Source organism: Oncorhynchus mykiss, chromosome 22 (genome assembly GCF_057628025.1).
Source record: "Oncorhynchus mykiss isolate SJ-2025 chromosome 22, ASM5762802v1, whole genome shotgun sequence".
In the NCBI taxonomy this organism is placed as follows: Eukaryota; Metazoa; Chordata; class Actinopteri; order Salmoniformes; family Salmonidae; genus Oncorhynchus; species Oncorhynchus mykiss.
In genome coordinates, this window is record NC_143043.1 from 16746792 (window position 1) to 16773056 (window position 26265).

Genomic DNA, 26265 nt, shown 5'->3' on the forward strand with positions numbered 1-26265 from the left:
TAATCACATTTGACTCGCTGTGTGGATTGTAGCAGGTTTCAGATCATTCCCAACACAGCACTTTAACTGTGCTCTATATGTGATGCAGAATTAGCATACCATCCGTGCTGGCATCTGTAACAGAGAAAATGAGCACAATTTCAGACAGAATCCTACTGAGATGAGAGGCTCAATTAATGTTTATCTCTCTTCCATTTTAACTAGGATAATAATTTGAAAATGTCATGAAAGTCGTCTGTGAATTTTGACATTTTAAATGAATTACGGAATTATCTGTGAATTTAGGTATTCGGGAAATGTACATTTGTTCAGTATAATTCTGGGATTCTGTGCATTATGGTGTTTCTCCATTGCCCATATTGGAAAAATAAAACCAGATTGCTCTTCAAGGGAATTTAGGTAGATCAAATTGTATTTTACATTTCTGTTGATTTGCATATTACTTTAATCTGTTTATGGATTTGAAGCCAGGAAAAACAACAAAGCTCAAATGTACCCTAAGACGCTTGTAATTGTGTGGAATGAGCACACCTGGGTTAACTCTCTCTGGGTTGTCTGCATGGTGACTGAAATATAGGCTTACAGGCAGATTATTGCAAAGGACAAACCTGGCCTTGCATCAGTTCTCCCTTTTCATAGCGCATCCGACACAATGATTCATATTTTGTGACTTTCATTTTGAGAAAATAAATGTGGTTCAAACGTTTACTTTATGTTTTCCCTGTGGTCCCTGGAACAGTAAACGGTTGGTAACCAGATTTTGAAAACAGCACTTTCTTCAACGGCCCACCAGTGTCATTAGCTGTGGGCAGCAGTAGCCCAGTGATGATGCATGACTCATTCATTACTCATTATCAACCCACACTCGCTCCGACTCTTCCTACACAAGCTCTCCTGCTTTGGATCTTAGAGGGGGGTTGTGGGGGCGGGGAAACGGCAATGATAAAGCGTGAGCAGGCTCCTGCCTCGCTCTGATTGGCCAGTGTGATCCATCTAATCCGTTGTGACTGGGTCCTTCCCCCGTCCTCTTCCCCCTCACTCTGGTAGTGCTGGCAGCATCCATCCACAGTACACACACTATGCTGTCTGTGTTCCAGAGAGAATATATCAGCTCCACACAGGGAGGAGAGGATTAACTCAACATCAGCTCATCTGCATATTCCCAGGGAACACACAAGCACCCAAGGCTTCTTCTCTTCCCCATCCAACTCCAGCCATCACAGGACTTGACACTCTCATCGTTGGAGCACCGTTCATCCCAACTCTCTCTGCTGTGAGAGGATTTAAAGGAGGACACGTCTTTCTGCTTTTTGGATTTTGCCATTTTTGTGTTTCTTCGCTAAGTTTAGGCTTGTCAAATTGGAGCAATGCAATTCACATGACATAGTTTAGACTAGTTCTAAGCATCCCGTTTTTTCTTTTTTTCCTTCTCCAGAGGACCTCTGACTTTTTTAACTGCTCTATAGGGCTTGCTGCTTGTTCATCTGATTTGGTCAACCTGAGTGTCAGAATGCCATCCAGGGAGTCTTACGAGGTCCGGAAGGGAGAGAAGTCTTTGGTGCACAAGGCAAAGCAGGAGGCCAACCAGCAGGACATACTGGCTGCTGCTCTGGGGATGAGGATCTCAGGACCCCAGAAACCTCCAGCCACTATCTGGCAGCCTCTCAAACTGTTTGCCTATTCACAGCTCACCTCGCTGGTCCGCAAAGCCGCACTGAAGGATAACAGCCTGCCGCCCAAGTACGAGAAAGTCCACAACTTCAAGGTGAGACAACAAATTGCCACAGGAAGAGCAGTTGCATCTCTTCGTCATGCCGTTCCACTGTAAAATATTGCTTCTATTTCAGCATGTTGTGGACAGGTGGCGTTTTTGTGTATTAGGTTCCTACACTGGCAGTTGGCCACCAGAATGTCTGTTCAGGGGGTTATGGGGCGAGAGAAAGCATGAGTGAATAAGATTGTGTTGGGTCTTTCCACTGAGCCTTTTTTCTAAAGGAAATCTGTTGGGCGGTCTGTGGTCCACTGTTGTTGGTTTGAGTACCAGATGGGGAGATTAGGCGATGAAGGGGGGAAAACAGTGGATGAGTGCTAGTCCCATTAGGCTCCAGTCATCAGACTTGCTCTGGTCTGCTCTGCTCTGCCTGTTTGGGTAAGTAAGTTAATGAAGTGGGGAGCTGGGGAAGAAACATTCCCTCAAAGGCTCTAGGACAGATGACACTCACAGGACTCATTCTTCTTGCTTCCCTCCTTCCTTATGTATGTATTACTATGCCAGCCAGTCCATGCTGAATGCTCCATTTGGCCATTTTAAGGGTCTGTCACACATTTAGCTCAAATGTTTCAAGCTCCCTCCTCCACGGGAAGCAATCTGGGCTGATATGGTTAGTGTGTAATAGTTAATGACAGAGCATTTTCATTCCTAATGATCCTGAACCTTGTACACGCTAACCTGTACAGCCAAGATATATCTTTGAAGATATGATGACAAAGTATGATGAAAAAAAATGTAAATGTGAGAAAAAATTTCCCTGAATAGCCAGAGACAACAACCGGTGCTAAATTTTATGAATGAATTCAAATTTTCATTGTTCCTATGTAAAGAGCGACTGCCTTTAAAAAGCAACGAATCTCTTTGACAATGTGACATCAATATGAGTCAGAAACAGTTATTTTAGTGTCAAACATTGACTACAAAGTGTAAATAGGATCATTTTGGTCACAAAGTCTTGTTTAAAACAGAGTTTATAGCATAATGTAACAACGGATAAATGACGGTTGGCTTTGATTTGACGATGTCCATTTTCCCACTAACATGGGGTGAACAGCTGTGGTGATTGCTCTCTGTCCAATAGCAAAGACAGTGAGACAGACCTGCCCAGCAGCCCGACTTTGTTTACACAAGACAACACATCACACATTTTTTTCACTTGAGAAAAACTGAACTCAACCAATTGCACAACTAAAACACCCTCCGCAACAACAACAAAAACGCCAAAATAAAATGCCACGTGGGTTATTTTCAAAGGGATTTGTTGATTTTTAAAGACAGCAGCTCTTTAAATACTCAAGTGAATAAGGTTTTATTTTCCTGTGAGGCCATGAATCACAAAATATATTCTAACCTTCCTGCCAGTAGTATAGTCTGATGAACTCACAATTCATCAGACTTGATACCATTTTACTGTGATTAATTGTTTTACTGCTAATCCTCTCATGCTGTCCCTGATCCCATAATGAGTTAACACACCGTATTGGTGATGGCCCTAGTATTTCTCACCTCACATAAAAGGGCCATTATTGCCATTGTCGTGTAGGAAAACACCTCCCAGGGAGCCCGCTCTGCCTCCTCCCAATAGGTCTGGATCAGGCACCCCTGATTGGCTGAGCTGTTGTTATGTTACCTGGCGGAGAGAGAGCTCCCTTCCTTGCCCTTGCTTGAGCAACCCGTTGCCGTAGCACATTTCCATGACAACATGCCCCCCTCACACTGGCACGGCGTCAACAGTGCCCACCCATCCTCCCCGCTCTCCACCACCACCCCTATTCAGCCTGGCCACTCATTAACAGTTTGAGTAGATTAGGCATCCTGTCAGATTTGACTGGGCTCTAAACGCCCCTCATCTCCAACACACACACAATCTGGCTAGTTTAAGACGCCAGCATTGTAGTGTCTCCAGGGCAACCTGGGGAAGGTGCGGTACCCATGTGGTACATAACTGCAGCATCTGACAACCATCCTCTCTCTTTGTCTCTCTTTCTATCCTCCAGGTCCACACGTTCCGGGGACCTCACTGGTGTGAATACTGTGCCAACTTCATGTGGGGGCTGACGGCTCAGGGAGTCAAATGTGCAGGTACGTACTGTAATGTTCTTTACAGTAGACAAGCCACTGTACAGCTGCTGCTGGTTTTACTTAACACCACGCTGTTCTTTATCTATGTACAGGACTTTGATGTTTTTCTCACCCCGGTATGTGGGTAACCTGGTTTGTAATGTGAGCGTAAGTGGGGGTCATATTGCGTCCCTTAATCTAAACTCCCACCAATATTTGGGGAACAGATTAGAGGAGTTGGGCAACGCAGTAAAATGAGGACTCAATATTGAGGATTTACTGTAATAAGTACTTCTCACTCTACATGAATGCCTTGCTTTAACAGAAAATGACGTGTTCCTGTACGAATGAATGAGAGGTCCAGTTGGTGAGTTTTGCTAATGGCGTTACTCTGCCACTGTTCAAACGACAAGCTTTAATGCGATTGTTTTATACTGATGCAGCTCCCATATTCCCACATAATGGACAAAGCAATTGTTCTCCACTCGACGGCAGACGTATATGCGCTCTATATGCAATCTATATATTGATCAGCCCATTATCATAATGCACAGTGGCGTCCAGACTCAGACTGGCTTCCTCTCTCTGTGCTCCAGTTGCAGCAGAAGTGGGGGGTTGAGAATGCCTCTGTGGATTCATGCTGACATTCTCCCTTGATGGTCTCGGGAATAGATTCCCATTTTTAAACACGCGTACACCTATTCCTATCTATCCAATCAGGGCAGATGTTACTAGTTGAATGATTTTGCTGCACTGTGAACAATAACGATCTGATATTGTGTAGCTGCCATTTACATTGAATGTACAGTATGGTCATTAAATTATTTTGTCCCCATCTAAGGGGTAATTTTTCAATTGACTTGAGGTTTTGAAAAGATTTTGCAGCATCTCTATCACAGGATATTAGGCAATAAGTGGTTTCATGATGCTAGGATAACAACAACAGAAAATGCAGCATAAGTGGGGTAACCCATGAATGCAGCATGCAAACGGCTTGCATGAGATCACATTGCTGCAGTGCTTGCACGCGTTGCGATATTATTGATCTGTAGAAATGATGAACTAATTCGCTTGAGAGCAAAACTAGTGCACTGCAATTTCAGGTATTGTTATTTAGGCACATCGAACTGCAGACAGTGTTATCGTGGTTTTCTATAAAGGAGTAGTTTTCCGGTGTTCATCATTCCCGAATAAGGCCGTAACGTAGACTGATGTCTGTATTTAATGTATTATTAATGGGACAAAGTGACCTGCACTTATATCTGTGGGAGCCGCGGCATGAATAATTGATGCGTTGCTTTAGAAAGCTGCTGACAATCGGATGAAACGTGTACACATATTTTTTCATTCCTTTAGACTAACGCCATGGCGACCAGAATCTAGGACAGTGAAGTCTTATGCGATGTTTGAATTTGCGTTCCAAAAACGCCCTCCCCTTTTCTTTCTGTATGTGTGAAGTGTTTTTGGGCGAGCACCAGGAAGTCAGCCCCTGCCAGTGCTTGTTGTGCCACATTTCCTCATCAGAGGACGCCCCCCCCCCCCCCCCCCCCCCCCCCCCCAGCCTCATACCATCATGCCCGTGAAGAAAAACAAAGCTGGCATGTCTCTTTAATGAGGAGTGGGGCTCTGAGCGCTGGGAAGGAGCTCCATTTCCACCCGCATTAAAATTCAGCAGCCAGAACCAGAGAGCTAGGTCACAGAGCCTAGCTAGCACAGTCTCTATTCATCCAAATTCTACGCGTGGTGGAAAACAACATAGAATAACTAGCAACAGGACCATGTGTTTATCTATATGCTGCTGCCATTAGAGATGGTAAAATAGAGAAGCATTGGAGATCTCAGGCACAGTAAAGGTTAGACAACATGATGATGTGTTGATTGGCCACCAGTGGGACCAGCCCCTCACCCCACTCCAGTGTCAGACCCTTTTAGCCAAATCAGGGCAGAGCTCATCCTCCGTGGAGTGTATTCTCCTCGCCATGGCGATAGAGCTGACAATGCAGTAAAGCAGTGTCTGTCTGCAGGCTCCCTCTGGGCTTTCCCACCCCACCTGGAACCCAGGGGCCACCTGTGTGTGTGTGTGTGTGTGTGTGTGTGTGTGTGTCTGGTGGGAGGCTGCCCTCTATTACGCTGCCTGTCTCACACCCTTAATAGAATCATCTCTTAAAGGTAATTACGTCCCTGCATCAATGCATATGAGTAAAGCCTGCGGAAATTTCTCTGGGGCCAATTTTAATCAAAATATGTGTAGCTATTTCTCTACATCATAGTCTTTTTGTGACTTAAAAAACAAATGTGTGTGATTTGATATTTGAGGAGCAACAATGATGACATATTTCCTCTGAAACACCATGTATTCATAGGAAAAAAACGCAGTGAACAAAATGCTTATTTCGAGATGTAGTTGGAATACTATAATGCACAATTTTTTTGTCAAAGGTTCCTCTTCCAAACTGGGAGAAGGCAGAGAACTGCTTAAAGCTTGAAGGAGCTGGCCCATTTAAGTCTAGGAAACTAGGTCTCGTGTAGCCCGCAGCGGCTGAATCGCTGCCTGCACGGCCATTGTGTGTGAGCCCAGATTCTGGAGGAGAATGGAGCGTGCAGGCCCGAGTCTCCCTCCTCCAGGCCACATTGTTTTCAGTGCGCCTCTAATTCCCTCTAAAAGCCTCTGTTACAAAGCGAAGAAGGAGTCGCTGTGTCGGCTCTCTGCTGTGCTCCCTGCAAGGTGAAACCTGCTCTGAATCTGATGCAGGCAGCTGCGCCTCAGGCCCCACGCACTAGCACCGAAGACAAAAGCACTGGGGATGATCATTGAAACTACATATTCACTGCTTAGAAGAACACAAATAAGGTTCATGTTGTGCTACAAATCTCTGTGACAAGATACGTCTAGGAGGTTTGGGTCATTTTAATTTTTTATTTTCTTGTGCAGATTCAAAACAAACCAAGCCATATAGTAGAATCCAGAATAGATTTGGTAGATGTAAGATCAACCTTTGTTGAATTTGTTACGAATGGCTTTGATGCATGACTGGCACGCCGTCTGGATGAGGGATAGTTTGTGGACCTGTGTTCCATTCCAGTGCTCAAGGTGACTCCAATAACACCCCTGGCAGCTGACCAAAGGGTGAAGTCATCAGCCAGGACAGAATTCTCCAGTGGTCCAATGACATTCTGACTCCAAATATTGATCAAGAGCATTTAGGCCTTAGCGAGCAAAAACGAAACCAAGCCAGTCGACAAAAATGAAATGAACAATCTGGGGGATGCAGACTATTCATGGTACACTTCAATGTCAATTCTGGTCTATTTTTTTCCTCTGGACGATGTCATTGGAAGATATCATTGGATGATATTATTGGAACATATCATTAGAAGACATCCCTCTCAGGTTGTCCATTCTGACTCTCCTCTTTCTCTTTTCTTTCAGATTGTGGCCTGAATGTCCACAAGCAGTGCTCCACTATGGTACCCTGCAACTGCGTGCCAGACCTGAAACACATCAAGAAAGTATACAGCTGTGAGCTAACAACCCTGGTGAAAGCTCACAACACCAAGCGGCCCATGGTGGTGGACATGTGCATACAGGAAATTGAATCGAGAGGTGAGAAGACGATAGATAGCCATGGCCCTATTGAAATAGTTGGAAATCGCACCCTTCTTGGAAATCGCGCTCCCTCTTTCCCTTTCAGGAAATGTTATATTTTGTGTGTTTCAGTAATGGATGGATGCATTTTTCAATCACCACATGTACACACACCCAATTAAGTGCAGGTAACAAGAAGGATGGATGATTCTAATGTTGGTCCTTTCCATTCATTTGATGTGGAGAGCCGATGGGAGGCCTGGCAATTGTACACAATGGAGGATTGTGTGGTGTTGCTGCTGCTGGTGTTTCAGTTGATTGCATTCCAGTTGAATCACTCAACGATGTAGAAGCCTCATTTCTACCTCATTGTCTAGCCCGGTAATCTACGTCTGTAACTCATGCTATATTTGATTGATGTTTTTATTTACGTTTTATTCAATAACGCAGAAAACTATTTGCATCTGCCCATGTTATTCCCTGTGTGCTATTGTAGATCTTTTTAATTTTTCTGTTGCCCAAGGTCACCGCTGAAGGTGAATTTGGCTGTATTTATTCTGCTCTTGAGTTGAATCCGTGTTGGATGCCCACTCCAGTCCTATGTTATGTTGTGTAAATGCAGCGTTTGTCATTAAACCTCTCTATCCCTCTGTCATAGGGCTGAAGTCTGAAGGGCTCTACAGAATATCTGGATTCAGCGATTCAGTCGAAGATGTCAAGTCGACATTTGACAGAGGTATGTCTTCTTTTGACGTCCTATGGTTCTGTCCGGGTGTTAACAACCCCCTCGGGTGCCTATCGCGGCATGCTTATCGGTTCTTAGCGCCTCCGTGTGTGCTCAATGTGATGGTTTTAGGTCATGTTTGAGTTCAATGTTGTGTTTATAGAGGCAGTATTAATGGGAAGGTGACACATTTGAGGAGGGATTAGTCTCCATCTGGGAGAGCACGGCTTGTCCTGACACGGTCCAGTCACAGGATGTATAGCCAGGGCCAGGGGCCAGGGCCAGGGGCCAGCTCTGGGGATGGCAAATCATGCGACGAGTCCAACAACCGTAGCTGACCGAAATGTAATTTACCGTAGAAATGTAATTTACCTCCAACTTCATTTGCCTATCACAGTTAAAGAGGCAGTTAGAAATCGTCTGCCTCATTCTCTGCCCAGTACAGTGTGAGTTTAGAGATGGACAGGGGGGAACCCTGGAGCCATGGGCTAAATCCTAGCTAGACCCGTGTGTGGGAGATCACACATGACAGAGTGTCATTCCAACTCACAACACTGTGATATGTAGACCCTCGGCAGAATTAGGCCATGGCCTGCTCTGGATGTAGAACCGAGGGGAAAGTAGAACAGGCCAGGCCAGTCAAAACAGAGAAGAAGCCTAGATTTCATCCCCCACAGTGACACAAGCCCTTTATTCTTCACTTTGCACTACGCTGCCAGCACGCCATGCTGCTTGAACTCAATGTCCTTGAGTTCAATCAGCAAGACAATCGTAACAGTGCCTTGTGCACATCCAACCAGTCCTTTCCTCATATCTAACAGTGTGTTATATCTCTTCACAGATGGTGAGAAGACAGACATCTCTGCCAATGCCTATGAAGATATCAACATCATCACGGGTGCACTTAAACTGTACCTCAGAGATTTACCCATTCCTGTCATCTCCTACGACGCCTACCCCAGGTTCATTGAGACTGCAAGTGAGTCCGACCTAAGCAGCTTTTCCCTCTTCTCTGCCAGTTAAAATGATGCATAATTGTTTCAGTCACCATGCAAGAAGAAATGCCAATGGTGTGCGTTTTCATATCTGTGGTTGAGTCATGTAAATCCCTCAACATTAAAGCCCTGACGCATGACGGCAGTGTTCAGTGAACATTTATCCTGCTCTTCCTTTTGCTTCTTGAGTTCTCAAAGACGATTCTGCAAAATAGAGACTTTTTCAAGTGTATTTTGCTGTGCTTTACCGCGTTTCCACTGTTTATGTGTTGCTATTGCATGCGGTCGACATAAAATAAGCATCAGATCTTCCTTTACGTTCTTATGGTTCCATTTTAGAAAATGACGATCGTTTGGTAGTCAGTTATATGGAGTTCAACAGCAGCTCACCTTGACTGTACTCTGATCGTTCATGCTAGTGTATAGTTCCAGCGAGAACCATTGTGCACGGATGTTTAGAGGTTCTGAGAGCCTGTCTTGTGGCCGCTCTGCTTTCACCTCATTCATCTGTTTGCTTCTCAGAGCTGGAAGACCCAGAGAAGCGGCTAAAGGCCTTCCGTGAGGCTCTGGAACTGCTGCCTGCAGCACACAGTGAAACCCTGAGGTACCTCATGGCCCATTTAAAGAGGTGAGTTTCTCAACAAAACGATTCGCTGCCCATGTGATATGTAACATCCTGTTTGTGTAACTGAGACATGGTTGTAATTGAATGCTCAGATGTTCATTTTCAATGGGTTTTCAACACACAGCTGTTAATTGTCTGTCCTTGATGTGTCTCTACTTCAGGGTGACGTTGAATGAGAAGGACAACCTGATGAATGCGGAGAACCTGGGCATTATTTTTGGGCCCACTCTCCTGCGTGCTCCCAACCTGGACGCCATGACGGCACTCAACGACATCCGCTACCAACCGCAGGTGGTGGAGTTCCTCATCAAAAATGAAGACATCCTCTTCTGAAAACAGACACATCCATCCTGCTAAGATAAGGAAGACATCCTCTTCTGAAAACAGACACATCCATCCTGCTAAGATAAGGAAGACATCCTCTTCTGAAAACAGACACATCCATCCTGCTAAGATAAGGAAGACATCCTCTTCTGAAAACAGACACATCCATCCTGCTAAGATAAGGAAGACATCCTCTTCTGAAAACAGACACATCCATCCTGCTAAGATAAGGAAGACATCCTCTTCTGAAAAACAGACACATCCATCCTGCTAAGATAAGGAAGACATCCTCTTCTGAAAAACAGACACATCCATCCTGCTAAGATAAGGAAGACATCCTCTTCTGAAAAACAGACACATCCATCCTGCTAAGATAAGGAAGACATCCTCTTCTGAAAAACAGACACATCCATTCTGCTAAGATAAGGAAGGAAAGAGACAGATTTTTTGTAAAACAGCTTGATGCTGTCTAAACACTTTTTTTGTGCAAAGACTTGAAGGAACTTTTCTATTGCATTTGTATTACATATGAATCTTTGTAATTACATTTGTGATACATCCGTTTCCACTCCCAGTTAAGCAGTCCTGAGCAGTCCTTTATTTTCCCCTGTAATGGGTGTGGATGGTGATGTACCTTAAACTTGCATGTCTGTCTCCCCATTTTTGTCGGGGCTTGTGTAGAACACTGATGGACCAGACTTGGCCGTGTCTTTATTTTGTGTAGCTTTGTAGAGGTAACCTCGCATGCGATAAATATTGTGAAACGTTAACCAGGTTTCCATCCAACCTTTTAATGCGTGGAACGTACATGTCGGATAAAACATTTAATGACAGGCCTGATGGAAACAGATCATTTGTCGGTAAACTTGCCAAATGTCAACAAAACAAAATACGCTAGATAAGGTGGGACCTTTTCGTGTCGGTAAAATTAATTATGTGAGAAATGTTGGTTTAAACAATTTTATGCGCAAATATTGATATAATAACCATCATATCGAAGTAAACTTGGAGTGGCTGTGTGGTCCTCCCACTATGACTCATAGGGAAAGCATGCAGGTATCTTTATGTGCACTACATCACACACAGACTTTTATCCACAAGTCAATTTGATGGAAAAACATCTCTGGTGGGAAAATGCTCATATTGTTTTTATACGTATTTTAGCATATTCACATGAAAATCTGTCACCAGTTGGATGGAAACCTAGCTATAGTTACTCTGCTATTATTTGTCATATAGATTTACAGTATCTCCTGCCCGGTTGCCCAATGGGCAATTGTTTTTGTGAAGCATTGTATACCTGGATGTGAAATAGACTACTGTATCTTCTCTGAACCTTTGTAATTATCTTTGACTGATTCGGTCTTTTTTGCCTTTTCAGCTGTTTTCAATGTTTTTTTTAGGGGAAATGCAAAGCCTCTTTCAATCAGAAAACAATCTGTGTACCTTTAAATGTTCTGTTACATTTTCCTGACAGTCCATACTGTGTTGCATTCAAACTGTTAGCTTTGTGCATTTAATGTTTGTTCTTTTTAAAAAATATTTTTGTACTTAATTTGCGCATGTAAATTATAATTTATTAAACCTTGCTTGCTGAAAATGAACCTGTTTGCTCTGAGTCACCTAAATTGTTCCAGTAACAACGAAGCCAATGAATATGCATTTCGTGCCATGTGTGTTCATTTTAGAATATGGTAAATGTGTCCAGAACACCAGTCATTGAGGTACATGGCATGCTACATTTGCGTGTACATGCAAAATGACCTTGACAAAAGGGGCTGTTCCTCTCAATCTGCATATTAAGAGTGACAGGCAGTGCTATAGACGGCCCAGGGCCCACGTGACCGTATGCAGCATCCCCTCCAACTAGGCGTCAATCACACTGATTCGCTCTGGGATTAACACAAAACCCACAATACCTTTAGGCACGGCCCTGTCTGCATTCAGGAGATTTTTAATTGCTGGATACATATGCAAACATTGTCCCTTGGGGTTGATGCATTTTATGATTTTATGTTTAATTAACCCACGAGCAATTTCTTTCCACACAATTTCCAAAAACCTGTCATGCCTTATCTTCTTCACTCGCGGCTCATTACGAGATCAAACTCTACTCTTGCATTTAAACTGGCAGGGAACAAAAGCGGTTGTTATGTTGGTTCTTTTTGGTTCATGTTCTGATTGAGTTTCAGACACTATCCACTGGAGCTCCTACTGGGCAGTGTTTACTGGCGGAGAACCACAGCCATCCTGAATGACAGCAGCTGGCCTCTCCTAATTGAATGTGAAATCCCATGAAACGCTCTGCCATTGTTCTCAGCAGTAACTGTGGAAACGCTTTTAGGTTGGATTATTAAAAGCCGTAAAATCTGACCTGGCTGCCCCAATCTCTTCTGTGTTTAACACCTCATGCTTTCCCATTTTGTCGTCAGCCTTGTCGTCAGCCTTTTGTGGCTTCATGCTCTCTGGTATGGTTTATACCTGTTCAGGAATTCTTGACATCTTTATCACTGGGCTTTATCGTTTACATTAGGTTGAATTAATGGTGAATTAATTCCTATCTAGTTTTGGTTGATTGGTCAATAAAAGTGTAATTTATTCGAATTCATACAGCTTTTTCTGCTATTTATTATAAATCCATCGACATTAGCTGCAGCCGATAGACCAAGAAACTCGTCTAAACGTTCAGACTACTGCTGTGATAATGTCATGACAGTGTCACGTTCTGACCTTTATTTCCTTTGTTTTGCATTTATTTAGTATGGTCAGGGCGTGAGTTGGGTGGGCAGTCTATGTTTGTTTTTCTATGATTTGGGTATTTCTATGTTTCGGCCTAGTATGGTTCTCAATCAGAGGCAGGTGTCATTAGTTGTCTCTGATTGAGAATCATACTTAGGTAGCCTGGGTTTCACTGTGTGTTTGTGGGTGATTGTTCCTGTCTCTGTGTTTTGCACCAGACAGGGCTGTTTTTGGTTTTCCACGTTTGTTGTTTTGTAGTGTTCGTGTTTATCCTTTTGTTACTAAACATGAATCAATATAATCACGCTGCTTTTTGGTCCGCCTCTACTTCACCACAGGAAAGCCGTTACAGACAGACCTCTCTTCATGCACATCAAATAATATTTGCTACAATTACCATGGGATGGCTGATTCATACTCACATGAATTGATCTACATGTTTTTTTTCCATGAGATAACTGACCTTTCTTTGTTGATTGGACAAAGCTGTGTGGCATTTCCTCAAGGGAAGGCTGACCTACGTCTCCAATCGCAAAAGACACACTGAAACATTCAACTCCGACATGTGAGTGAACGTGTTGTACGTAGATGCAGCGCCTGTCCTGTGGATATCACTGCTTCTTTTCAGACTGTTGATGGCTAAAGTGGTAGCATGTTGATTTCTGAATGTGGGAATGTGCTATAGTTCCGCTATACATCATATTGTAGGAATTGAAGGGACAACGTTTAAGCTGCATAGGCCTAGATTGAATTCAATTGCATCGCCAAACACCAATATCCCATACTAAACAGCCATCCCATCCCTTCCCCCACCCATCATACCCAGAAAACAGATTGTGTATATGAGACAAATGATCTACTGTAAAATACCTTCACATCAAAGAGCTCTTAGAAGAGCTTTAATTGACATTCATGTTAAGTAATAGAATGCAGTGATCATAAATATAATGTTTTTATCTTCAGAACATAAACAATACAAGTAACACTAAGCTGCTATTTTTTTGGGGGGTGAAATATTATGTACAACTATGCCAGTAACACATAATCATCTCAGCCATGGAAAGTATAATCTACATAATCTGTCAGGGTGTAGAAACATGCAGCGGGAGATGTTCAATGCTCTACCATCCCCAGCAGATGTTCAATGCTCTACCATCCCCAGCAGATGTTCAATGCTCTACCATCCCCAGCAGATGTTCAATGCTCTACCATCCCCAGCAGATGTTCAATGCTCTGCCATCCCCAGCAGATGTTCAATGCTCTGCCATCCCCAGCAGATGTTCAATGCTCTGCCATCCCCAGCAGATGTTCAATGCTCTGCCATCCCCAGCAGATGTTCAATGCTCTGCCATCCCCAGCAGATGTTCCACAGACTCCACATTGCTATTATTCAGATTCGGGTTTAGAGAGCATTTTAATCACATGTCGAATAGAGAGTAAACTAGGAGGTGTGATTGGGAGAGATTCCCCGCAGGGCTATGAGAACGGCTGACTCTTGCTGAAAGAAAGAACCGTGTCTCAACCGCAACGGCAGGAAGACACGTTCCCTCTGCCTGACCTTGATTGAGCTTGAATGAGCAGATTCAATGGGTTTCTCCAGGGTCACATGGGTTGGGTCCAGGCAGGAGGCACTTAGGCACTGTAGGATTCAGGTGGTCTGTGATTGGTATGGGGAGAGAAGTGGAGGGGGTTAAGAGACAGATCTCTCTTAATTCAGACATTGCCAAAATGGCAATTTCCCCCTAAATAAGATGAATGAGGCGGCTGGTTGAGTGACTGGCTGATTGAACGGGTTGAGTTGAGGCTGTAGGGAAATCGAGTTGCCTGGTCCCATCAATGCCTTGGTGGGGAGGGGCAGGTGTACAGGGATGGGGTGTTTGGGTTTCATGCCTGGCCATCTGGAAACTCATTGCGGTGGCTAGATGGGGTAGATGTTATGGGTATGTTACAGTCCAACATTATCCTAAGAGGGATACCATCTCCATTAGGGGCAAGATCATCCAAGAGGACAACATTGGTGGCCGTTTGATGAATGTATTCGACATGTAATCAACTACTCATACAGAATTCCCAAATAATGATTATGGAAATGACATCTTAATGTAACAGAAGTTAACCAATGGGAACAGTATAACATTTCCAATGCTCTGTTCATGAGTAGCCTAATTGTACATATATCACAACAAATGCATTCGTTTTGGAAAGCAGACAGAGGCTATTGCATCTTTCAATATGGGAAGTATATTGCACTGTGAGATATTTTAGTGCTAGATTAGCCAGGCATGTAGCGCTTGTAACATGTGAGGGATGACAAAGAATGTGACCCTCTCAAATGACGGCTATTGGTGGTGGCTCGTAACATATGGTGTCAGGGAACAACAATACTGTTCCCCATTACAGTACTTGAAGCAGCAAGTCAGTGTTGCAATTATTTTGACCTGATTTTAAAGTAGACAGAAATAATGTTGTTACCTAACTAGCCGCTTACCCTCTATTCGAAGACTCAGGACATTGGATACCCCAGAGTTTATGGGAACCGAACACAAGAATGAATCGTCTACTTTTTGTTTCTCATCTCCTTATCATTCTAGCAGGTAAGCCATATTCTAAACATGTTGGCTGACTGATAAAATTAGTTTGCCATTTCTGTTCTTCTACTTACCTTTTCCAGGATATTTTAGGTGATAGTCTATCCTAAACAAAGAATTTGCATATTTTACAAATCGAGCCCATTAGTCATGAGATATCAACATCATTTGATCATTTCACATTGATTCTTGGTAATGCTTTATCCATTAGTTAACTATAAGATTTCAAATGTTACATGAGGTATACTCTAGCTAAGCTAGTGCCTGTTGGAAATGTTGTCATTTCTTTGAAAGCATCCAGCATTAGGCTCTCTTGATTGACAGGGGTGTGTGCACTTAGTTTTTTTAACCTCCATCTATTTGTGCTTGACTTAATGAGCCAGTTGTTTCATATAGCATATAATATTTCCAGACAATTGTACTGTTTTCAATGTCTCAAAACGTCATTCGTGCTTTGCTTCATACTATGTTCTTGCACACACTAGGCTTCGTTTCAAGGTCAAGCGGAAAATGAAATGAGATACCGCTCTGGCATGGGTCAAATATGTAACGGAAATAGCAGATGTCGAGTCTGAAACACTGTCTGTATTGACTGAGCTCTCATCTCTATCACCTCCAGCATCCCATGATGATAGTATACCACTGGTATACAACAGTGTATGAAATAAGTAGTTAGTTAGTCAGGAAGGAAGGAAGGCCACTTAGTACATTTAATACTACTGTATTTGCAGGTACATTAACCACTACTTATCAGTCTGCTGGTGCTGTAAACCCACATTCTCTCCATCTCTGCCATGTGAGCCACGCATCAAGCTGTCCCTGTGTTTCTTGTAGGCTCTGCCTGGAGCTCTGAGGATGAAACCCGCCTGGTGAAAACCCTGTTCACTGGCTACAACAAGGTGGTGCGTCCTGTCGCTCACTTCAAGGACCCAGTGGTGGTTACAGTTGGCCTGCAGCTCATTCAACTCATCAGTGTGGTAAGAAAAACGTCACACCATCCCACATCAACCAATATCTATCATGCAATTCACATCACTGCCAACACTATGTAGCTAACTGTAACTTCTGTCAGTCGAAGAGTCGGTTCTGTTTGGCTCACTTATTTCGACTATGGGAGCATTTGAGCCAGCATGGTTTTGTGCTGAGGTTGGAGTTTTAGTTGAAGCTTTCTCAAGCTAACAAGGGATCAGTCACATCAGGTGGCAAACATTTTGAAATAGCTGAGGAGTTGAACAAGTTAGATGTTGCAGTTCTGTTATGGGAACAGTGGAGTGAGTTCTTACCACAAGCTCTAGTGGATAGCAGTCAGGAGGAGGAATATGTGTTGGAAATAGTGAGGCTGGAAAAAGAAATGGCAGTTGACTGGAGGGCTGCATACAGGGGAGGAAGTTTGTCTTGCCAGTCAGTCAAAAGTTGTCTCAGGGGGCGAAGTCTTTCAAGGAGGGTTTTGAGGTATCCCCAGTTTGTGAAGCTAATCGGGTTCAGAAGGGTGCTGATGGCAAACCAGAGAGGGAGGATGATGATGATGTGTGTGGGAAACATGATTTGCCAAAATAGACTGTGGCTCCCAGGAAATGGTTCTCCCTAGTGAGGAAGTTGATTATTGTGTCTCTAGCTGAGACCTTCTGGGTAGAGATATGTGATATAGTGTGCCCTCTGCAATTTGAGGATGAAGTTAATTCAGGTGTCAATTTAGGACGATGTTCTATGTTGAGTTGATGGACAATGAACAACTAGGTTCTCCTTGTGGGCTGACTAATGATATGGTTCCCCAAGTGATCTGTTAGTTTCAGAGGTTGTCAGCGACTCTTTGTTTCCTTTAGCTGACGCATTCTTTCCCACAGTAGAGGAGGTTGTGTCACATCTGCTCCTGCAACGTCCTCTACTGCTCATCCTGTGTCTCCTTGACCTGCCGCCACTCCCCGGGTTCTCTCTCCCTCTCTCTCCCTCTCTCCCTCTCTCTCTCTGTGTGTGTGTGTGTGTGTGTGTGTGTGTGTGTGTGTGTGTGTGTGTGTGTGTGTGTGTGTGTGTGTGTGTGTGTGAGAGAGACTGACTGTATGGGTGGAGACAGGTGTGCTGGAGTCAGAGCCGATCCCCACCAGCTGCAACCAGCTCCATAATCAAGACCTCTAAAAATAATCCGCCCTGCCACTTCCATGCAGCAAGATTGTAATCTCTGCTCAGTCAGTCTACGTTTTGAGCCGTTTGTTACTAGTCAGATCCTGTTATCCTCTTTTCCTTGCCTGATGCTGTCTTCCTCTCCGCTACAGTTCTGCCCACTCTGGTCCCTGTCTCCAGTCCCACGTCTCATCATTCTGCTACTCTGTCCTGGATTCCCCACTCTACGACTCCCTTTGATTCCCCTCCGGACCCGTTTACCCTGGCTCAACCCCTCTCATTCCAGCCTCAGCCTCCGCCCCTGGTTTCCAGCAACCCACCCGAACTTCCCCTGACCTGCACTCCATCTTCCCCAAGTGTGTCAATAAATACCTTGATTACTTTGTCCGAGTCTGAGTCTGAGTCTGCTCTTGGGTTCCACTCTGCTTAACAGTATGAGCTGGCCAAAGAGATAAACCCAGCAGACTCTGCCACTTTCCACCAAACCCTCATCGGCCAAGGCGCCCTGCTCGAGCAACATGACCAAGCCCTGAAGACCATTCTGGCGCGCGTCAATGAGTTTCACAGAGCCTGTCTGACCTACAGGGCTGACCCTTGTTCCGACCTGAGCGTTAATATGGCAACCTCAAGGCTTGCAGAGCCCTTTGGTACAATGTTCACTATTATTTGAGCAACAGCCCTACTCTTATGCTCGCGAACGGGCCAAGATTTCCTTTCTGATTGGCTGCCACAGTGGAGCAGCGCTTTCCTGGGCCACGGCAATGTGGGAGATACAGTCCCCCATCTGATTCTCCTGCTCCAGATTCACGGAGGAGATGAAAAAAGTCTGCGTTAAGGATGCTGCTAAACGACTCCTGTCCCTCCGTCAAGGCCCCCATAGTGTTGCTGAGATGTCATGTCAGTTTCACACTCTCGTCGCTGAGAGTGGCTGGAATGAGGAGGCCCTTCAGGGAGCATTCCGGAACGCGATCACTGAGACCCTCAAGGACGAGTTGGTGTCCAAGGATGAACCTGATGGACTTGATGAACTCATCTCTCTCTCTATCCGCATCTACAACCGTCTCGCTCTCGCTCTCCGTCTCCGTCTCCCTCTCCCTCTCCCTCTCCATCTCCGTCTCTCTCTGTGTGTGTGTGTGTGGGTAGAGACAGGTGTGCTGGAGTCAGAGCAGATCCACACCAGCTGCAACCTGTTCCATAATCAAGACCTCTATAAATACTCAGCCCTGCCACTTACACGCTGCCAGATCGTGATCTCTGCTCAGTCAGTCTACGTTTTGAGCCATTTGTTACTAGTCAGATCCTGTTGTGCCTGTTTTCCTTGCCTGATGCTGCTTTCCTCTCCGCTACAGTTCTGCCCGCTCTGACTCTGGTCCCTGTCTCCAGTCCCACGTCTCCTCATCCTGCTACTCTGTCCTGGATTCCCCACACTACTACTCCCTTGAATTCCCCTTTGGACCTGCTTACCCTGTCTCAACCCGTCTCACCTCATCCTCCACAACCCACCCGAGCTTCCCCTGACCTGCACTCTATCTTCCCCCTGTGTTTCAATAAATACCTTGGTTACTTCATCCCAGTCTCCTCATCTGAGTCTGCTCTTGGGTTCCCCTGTTCCACTCTGCATAACAGGTTGTGGTCCCTCTGCCGGTTGACCATGAGGTTGTTTTGTCAGGGGTCGATGTTACTGACACTTTTTTTTAACTACGCTGTGGGAGAGAGGAGATTCTTCCCGTTCATTTAGTGAGGATCTGGTCTGAGTTTTGCAGGGTGATACAGCTGTGTCTTGTAATGAGAATCAGGAGCTTGAAGAAGTGAGTTTGGTGGAAAAGCTAGATCCACCGTTTTTGTCACTTCCTGTTAAAGAGCGGTTGAAAGTTCCTACAGCATGTAGGCCTAGTGACTCCGGGTTAAGTTGGAGGAAAGTGGGGAGGCTAACGGTTCCCCTTCAGTTCCCCTCCAGCACGGGAGCAAAGAGACATTGGGGAACGTGAATGGTGTTCCTAGTGAGTTTGCTGGAGTTGTGGTCAACGTTCACTTGTCCCTGGTGGTGGGTGCTCTAAGTCTCATATCAGATGGAGCTTGGTGCTTGTGATCATGGGCCTAGGGAATGGAATTGGTCTCTCCGTTTAGAACTATAGAGGTTACAGGTTGTCCCTTGGTTTGGTCAAGTCAGACTTTTGGAAGGAAGAAATTAGCTGAGTGCAGACCAGTGAATTTGATGGTTTTGGTTGGTCTGGTTTTCTAGAATGGCGTTATCTCAGAGGTGAGGTTTTCTGGAGCCAAGTTTCATAGTTTTGCAGCTCTGGTGTTTATAGTGTATATAGTTTGGTCTCTTCAGTTAAATAAGTTTTATGGAAAAGAGGGTGGGAAAGTATAGAAGTTTAGGACAATTGAGGAAAATATATACTGTTGACTGGATTTTTCTTTACATTTCTTGATGGGGGAGGTGTTATGCAGTAAGTAGTTTAGTGCTAACACACAGGTAGGCACACTCTACCAGGAGTCACTTTATTTTGTCACCATCTGAACAAATGGTAATCTGCTGGGATTGGCTGACCAAGATGTCAAGAAGGAGAGGTCTCCTGTGTACATACATTGCATACACTGATTTCTCCCTTAGATGCACATCTTAAATCAGGTTACACACTAGTTAACTAGGCCTAAGACCCCTAGACTTAGCGAGTGCAACAACATCCGTAGGCTAATTATTGGTTTTGTAACAGTAGAAACTAAAATCAATTCCCTTTCTCTACAGGATGAGGTCAACCAGATTGTCAACAGCAATGTTCGACTGAAACAGGTTTGTTACTGCTGTTTCCTGTATCTACATTGCAATATACAGTAAATATGAGATCAAAATATTTTCTTTCTGGCTATTTTGTAAGAGTAATAACAAGGAAAATCTAAGTATGGGTAATTATCATACATTTCACCATAATTCTGAAGATAGTGTAAAATCCTTATAAGCTGTTGAATAATGTTCATTTTCACTAAACTGTAATGAAACATTCTCTGGAAAAATCCCTATTGAAATGATCCCTCTCCGAATCAGACTTCAAGTCAAATAATCTATCTGATATTTTCTATTCATGCTCTTTGTACTTTGTACCATCATTTTCCAGCAATGGAAGGACGTGAACTTGCAATGGAATCCTGAGGATTATGGCGGAATCAAAAAGATAAGAGTGCCCTCCACTGACATTTGGCGTCCTGACCTCGTTCTCTATAACAAGTAAGAATCAGGCCATATTTGCATCAAATGTCTTTCTTTTTACCATTCTCTCACTGATACTTTCCTTGATAGAAGGCCACCAGACAGACCGACTGTGTGTGACTATGTTTTCAAACCACATTACTTCTCCCTCTCTTTTCCCTCTGTGCAGAGTGAGTGAGAGCTCAGGTTGCAGCAGGCTAAATCTGGCTTCTATATCACAGGTTCCACCCACACCATATGCTGCGTCTGACACACGGCTGTTTCTCCCTGACAACCAGCTCCTATGCCACAGCAACCTGTACCAGTCTCAGCTCTGGTTGGTTGGCCTGCGATGGCAGGGCCATGCCAAGCCCCAGGCAGTGATGCCCCTCTGCGTTAACATTATTTCCTGCGTTGATGCCCGTGTTTGTGTGTGCCCACAGTGCTGACGGTGACTTTGCCATCGTTCACGAGACCAAAGTGCTGCTGGAGCACACTGGCATGATCACGTGGAACCCCCCTGCCATCTTCAAGAGCTACTGTGAGATCATCGTGCTGCACTTCCCCTTCGACCTGCAGAACTGCAGCATGAAGCTGGGCACCTGGACCTACGATGGCAACTTGGTTGTCGTCAATCCCGTAACAATCATCAACATTTTGACATTTTTCCCCGATTGATCCCCTGTGTAACTGTGTTACCCATACACATACAGTCCATTACTGATTTAACACATGATTCTAAAAGCATGACATAATACCACCAGTCCTGGGAAATACCAATTAGGTTGATCCCTTCCTGGTCTGTTGCCTCTTCGCGACATCTTCTTATTTACCCGTCTCCACCAGGACAGCGACCGCCCTGACCTGAGTAACTTCATGGAGAGTGGAGAGTGGGTGATGAAGGACTACCGCAGCTGGAAACACTGGGTGTACTATGCTTGCTGCCCAGACACGCCCTACTTGGACATCACCTACCACTTCCTGATGCTGCGGCTGCCCCTCTACTTCATCGTCAACGTCATCATCCCCTGCATGCTCTTCTCATTCCTCACTGGCCTCGTCTTCTATCTGCCCACTGACTCTGGTTGGTGGAGCGTCCCGTCAATCATTTCAGTTCTAAATCCCTTCTATTGGCTGAAGATTAGCGGAAATATATTTTGTCTCCCACTTTCCGCATCATAGCTGCAACGTTGACAGCTCATGTAGTGGTTGTGTAGAACTGTACCTGCATTGGCTGGTACCTACAACAACACGCTTGTCCTTCTACAGATGTAGGATCTTAATTTGGCCATTCTTTTGTTACTGAGAATTCTCCTGCGCCGCAGGAAATTCAGATGAGCCTCGTGGTTTACATAAATTCACTGAAAACCTGGACTAACACGCTGTTATATTAACAGTACTGCACTTATCATGTAGCCTTCTTTTGTCCGGCTAATAGCCTAACCACCAATCAAGCAGCGTTATGAACTAAACATTAAAATCCTGTTGCTGCAGGATTATTTTTCTACGACAATACTGGTCAGATTAAGATCCTACACCTGTATCTGTCTCTGGGCCTCGGAAGTTACTAGTAGCTACATTAGCTGTACCAGTGCTGTGTCTCAGCTAGCGTTTGGTCCTGTTGCCAGTGTGGAGGCCTACCTCATTACCCAGAGACCCTGTGTGCTGCCATGTCTGCGAACAGACCTTTCCTTTAATGTATAATGCATCACTGGCTGCCTTGCTCTGATGTGGCTGCTGCTACAGTATGATGCTATGGAGGAGATGTGATGCCAAATGGAAGCCTTTTAGATTCACGGATTTGACTGAACAGCAACACAAAGTTGACAAACAACACATGGTTCACATTCTAGAATCTGTGTGAATGAGGTCTGGGTGTGAATGTGCTCAACTGAAAATAACACACACTTGAAATTCCATTGCCTGTGTGCCTGTGTGTATGTTTGCGTACGTGAGGTTGTTTGTGTATAGGTCTATGTGTATGGAAGGCTAAACAGGACAAAATAAATCACAGATTCCTTTGCGCTATCATGCTTTTTGCTGTGGTAGGGCAATATTGTTCAAGCACCAATTCACAGAGACTCAGCTTTGAGTTCTTTTTATAAGCAGAATTCCTGCCCAAGTTTCAAGTTTTAATGTCAAAAGTACCCTGAAATGCCTTTCTTGACAGCTCTAAACCCAACAATGCAGTAATCAGTATCAATGTAGCACTAAAAATAACATAACGTAGAACAAAAACACATAATAAGAATACCAAGAGAAAGTACTAAGCTATGTACAGGGTCAGTTCCAATACCGTATTTACAATGTGCAGGGGTACTGGAGTGAGAGAGGTAGATATGTATAGGGGTAAGGTGACTAGGCAGCATGATCTTTCAGCCATCCATTTAGCGAAGGGCTGAAAGGGAGGTCGGAGGAGCTCAATTGGATCAGAGGCTACTGTGGTCAAAATGAGTTGGTGCCCTAAAGGGTGTGATGGCACTGACTATCCAGAGGAACAATGTCACTGCTACCCTCTAATTATGACCCTCCCATGTCTCTGTGAGTCAGTGTTGCTTCATCACTGTGAATTATGGCACTGTGTGTCTCTCTCTCTCTCTCTCTAGCTATTAGTCTCTTTCTCTCTGATCAATTATCACAATGATCACTTCAAACCCTCTTGTAATTAATTAATAGTTGGGGACCAACCAGAGTGGGGATTAGGTGAAGGCAAGACTTGAGACCAAATTACCATCAAACCAGCTCACTTTGACGAGATATTAATTGAATTGGTTTAATTCAGTTGTTAAGGGTGTCACAGCTGAGTTGAGCTGGGGCATTGGTGTAACTGTATTCTTTGTTTAAGCCCAGTTATCAACTGCTCTCACAGTGTTTAGCGTTGAATCCATTGTTATGAATCTCAGTGGCCTCCCTACGAGCACATGTTCAGTCTCTGTCATGAGCCTCGTTTTTCCACTGAACTGCTCCAATCCGTCTGTGTGCCGTATGACTGACAGATTATGAAATGTATGACACGTGATAATGGCAGATCATTTGCATGATTGCAAACTTCAATTGCGCCTTTCTCCATAGATGAATTCTGCAGTATGCGTCCGCTTTTGTTGATCTGGTTGTTGTGACCACGTGTGTCCTCAGGTGAGAAGATGACTCTGAGTATCTCTGTCCTGCTGTCTCTGACTGTGTTTCTGCTGGTCATCGTTGAGCTCATCCCCTCCACCTCCAGTGCTGTGCCGCTGATCGGGAAGTACATGCTCTTCACCATGGTCTTCGTCATTGCCTCCATTATCATCACTGTCATCGTCATCAACACCCACCACCGCTCCCCCAGCACTCACACCATGTCCCCCTGGGTTCGCAAGGTGAGCAAAGCTGGCACATTTCTACCAGTGATTTTAGTTATTTTTATCTAAAAATAATTTAGTTAAGAGCTTTCTATAGCATAGTGCTTTACGTACAGGGCTCCCAAGTGGTGCAGCGGTCTAAGGCACTGCATCTCAGAGCATGCGGCGTCACTACAGTCCCTGGTTTGAATCCAGGCTGTATCACATCCAGCTGTGATTGGGAGTCCCATAGGGCGGCGCACAATTGTCCCAGCGCTGTCCGGGTTTGGCCGGGGTAGGCCGTCATTGTACATAAGAATTTGTTCTTTAACTGTCCTGCCTAGTTAAATAAAGGTTAAATAAATAAAGATTTGGACTGTAAATGACATGGTATAGGATGACTTGTGCACTCTGGTTTGTGAATGTTATGAGTGTGTGACAGTTTAGAAATGTATGTATTTTGTATATGTTTTAACAAATTGTTCATGAAACAACATGACAGATCGTGTGGTATCAGTGGTGAACAGCTCATAATAATGGCCGGAACGGCACACATGGAATGGCATCAAACACCTGGAAACCACGTGTTTAGTGTATTTGATACCATTCCACTGATTCCACTTCAGTCATTACCACGAGCACATTCTGCCCAATTAAGGTGCCACCAACCTCCTGTGAGTGATAGTAGAGGTCTCAACATTATTCTTGCCCTGTTAATAAGTGTTGCCCAGTACTGCCATCTAGTGACAGAAAATAGATGATTGCACTTGTTGACTGTATTACTGCTTTTTAAGCCTACTTTTGTGATTCAGGAGCTAGAAAGTATCTGAATTAATATGCTCATCAATTAGCCTTTTATCTCATTGTATGCATTTTACCAGTCTATTTATTATTGTCTGTTATTACACACAGTTGTAAAAGCTGCTACTGTCTGTTATCATCTATGCATAGTCACTTTAATAACTAACCAGTGCCCCTGCACATTGAGTCTGTACCGGTACCCCCCTGTATATAGTCTCGCTATTGTTATTTTAATGCTGCTCTTTAATTACTTGTTACTTTTATTTATTATTCTTATCTGTCGTTTTTAAAACTGCATTGTTGGTTAGGGGCTCGTAAGTAAGCATTTCACGGAGCAGGCGACTAATAACATTTGATTCATTCATTCCTTTCACATTTTTTGCTTCCTAGATTTTCATTGACACCATTCCCAACCTCATGTTCTTCTCAACAATGAAGCGTCCTGCAAAGGAGAGACAGGATAAAAACATCTACGGTGCTGACTTCGACATCTCAGACATCTCGGGCAAGCCCACCCCTACTGCAGTCGCCTACCAGTCCCCCATGACCAAGAACCCCGACGTACGCAGTGCTATTGAGGGGGTTAAATACATCGCTGAGACCATGAAGTCTGATGAGGAGTCCAACAGTGTAAGACTATGGAATTCATTGCTGTCCTTCCCACAGTTTGTTTCCTTATGACAGATCTCCGTTTACGTGTTTCTTACTGCTCTCCTCTTTTCCCAGGCTGCTGAAGAGTGGAAGTTTGTGGCCATGGTGCTGGATCACATTCTGCTGTGTGTGTTCATGGCGGTGTGTATCATTGGCACCCTAGGAGTGTTCGCGGGCCGTCTCATTGAGCTGAGCATGACACCTTAGCGGTCTGCGGGGTGTCCTGAGTAGGTCCAGATGTTTTTTTATTGACCTTCTGACCTGACCAGGAAACACTCTGGGCCCTAGTGACTCTTGGCCCTGTGACCTTAAAGTCACATATTGCTGTATGACGACTGTGCTTTTGACCCTCATACATTCAGATCGCTGGGTGCATGCATGTTTATCTACATTTTCACTCGTGTATTATAGAACAGTTGATCAACATTGACCATTCTAATCAAGTTTTTGTCATCAAAATGTTTGTTGTCTTTACTCAATATGTTTTGTTATATATTTTCATTCATCTTTAATACAGTATTTAAGTCAAATTGATAGGCCTATTTGACACTGGTTGTCTATTTTCTATGTGTCTTTTTTTCGTCTTTATTTAACCAGGTAGGCCGGTTGAGAACAAGCTCTCGATTACAACTGCATCCTGGCCAAGATAAAGCAAAGCAGTGTGACACAAACAACAACACAGAGTTACACATGGAATAAACAAACGTACAGTCAACAACACAATAGAAAGAATCTATATACAGTGTGTGCAAATGTAGTAAGATTAGGGAGG

The 26265-nt window shown here is 44.2% G+C and overlaps 2 protein-coding genes across 2 annotated transcripts; both read left to right on the forward strand.

The window, feature by feature from the left end:
* Nucleotides 1–1022: 1022 nt before the first annotated feature.
* LOC110501439 (N-chimaerin) lies at nt 1023–11690 on the forward strand. The gene is made up of 7 exons (XM_021579004.3): nt 1023–1765; nt 3769–3853; nt 7263–7436; nt 8077–8154; nt 8984–9121; nt 9660–9765; nt 9924–11690. The coding sequence occupies exons 1-7, from the start codon at nt 1511–1513 to the stop codon at nt 10093–10095; spliced, it is 1008 nt and encodes a 335-aa protein (XP_021434679.1). The 5' UTR covers nt 1023–1510; the 3' UTR covers nt 10096–11690.
* Nucleotides 11691–14960: 3270 nt separating this feature from the next.
* LOC110501440 (acetylcholine receptor subunit alpha) lies at nt 14961–26027 on the forward strand. Its single transcript, XM_021579006.3, has 9 exons — nt 14961–15419; nt 16248–16390; nt 20284–20328; nt 20651–20760; nt 21165–21360; nt 21568–21805; nt 23857–24080; nt 25233–25472; nt 25569–26027. The coding sequence occupies exons 1-9, from the start codon at nt 15374–15376 to the stop codon at nt 25698–25700; spliced, it is 1374 nt and encodes a 457-aa protein (XP_021434681.1). The 5' UTR covers nt 14961–15373; the 3' UTR covers nt 25701–26027.
* The last annotated feature ends 238 nt before the right edge of the window (nt 26028–26265 follow it).

Bases quoted from the DNA above. Each gene is read 5' to 3' on its own strand.
- LOC110501439 (XM_021579004.3), top strand. From the start codon at position 1,511: ATGCCATCCAGGGAGTCTTACGAGGTCCGGAAGGGAGAGAAGTCTTTG. The intron at 3,854-7,262 runs GTACGTACTGTA...CTTTTCTTTCAG, and splicing joins TCAGGGAGTCAAATGTGCAG to ATTGTGGCCTGAATGTCCAC. The intron at 9,766-9,923 runs GTGAGTTTCTCA...TCTCTACTTCAG, and splicing joins CTCATGGCCCATTTAAAGAG to GGTGACGTTGAATGAGAAGG.
- LOC110501440 (XM_021579006.3), top strand. From the start codon at position 15,374: ATGAATCGTCTACTTTTTGTTTCTCATCTCCTTATCATTCTAGCAG. The intron at 15,420-16,247 runs GTAAGCCATATT...TGTTTCTTGTAG, and splicing joins TCTCCTTATCATTCTAGCAG to GCTCTGCCTGGAGCTCTGAG. The intron at 20,329-20,650 runs GTTTGTTACTGC...ATCATTTTCCAG, and splicing joins GCAATGTTCGACTGAAACAG to CAATGGAAGGACGTGAACTT.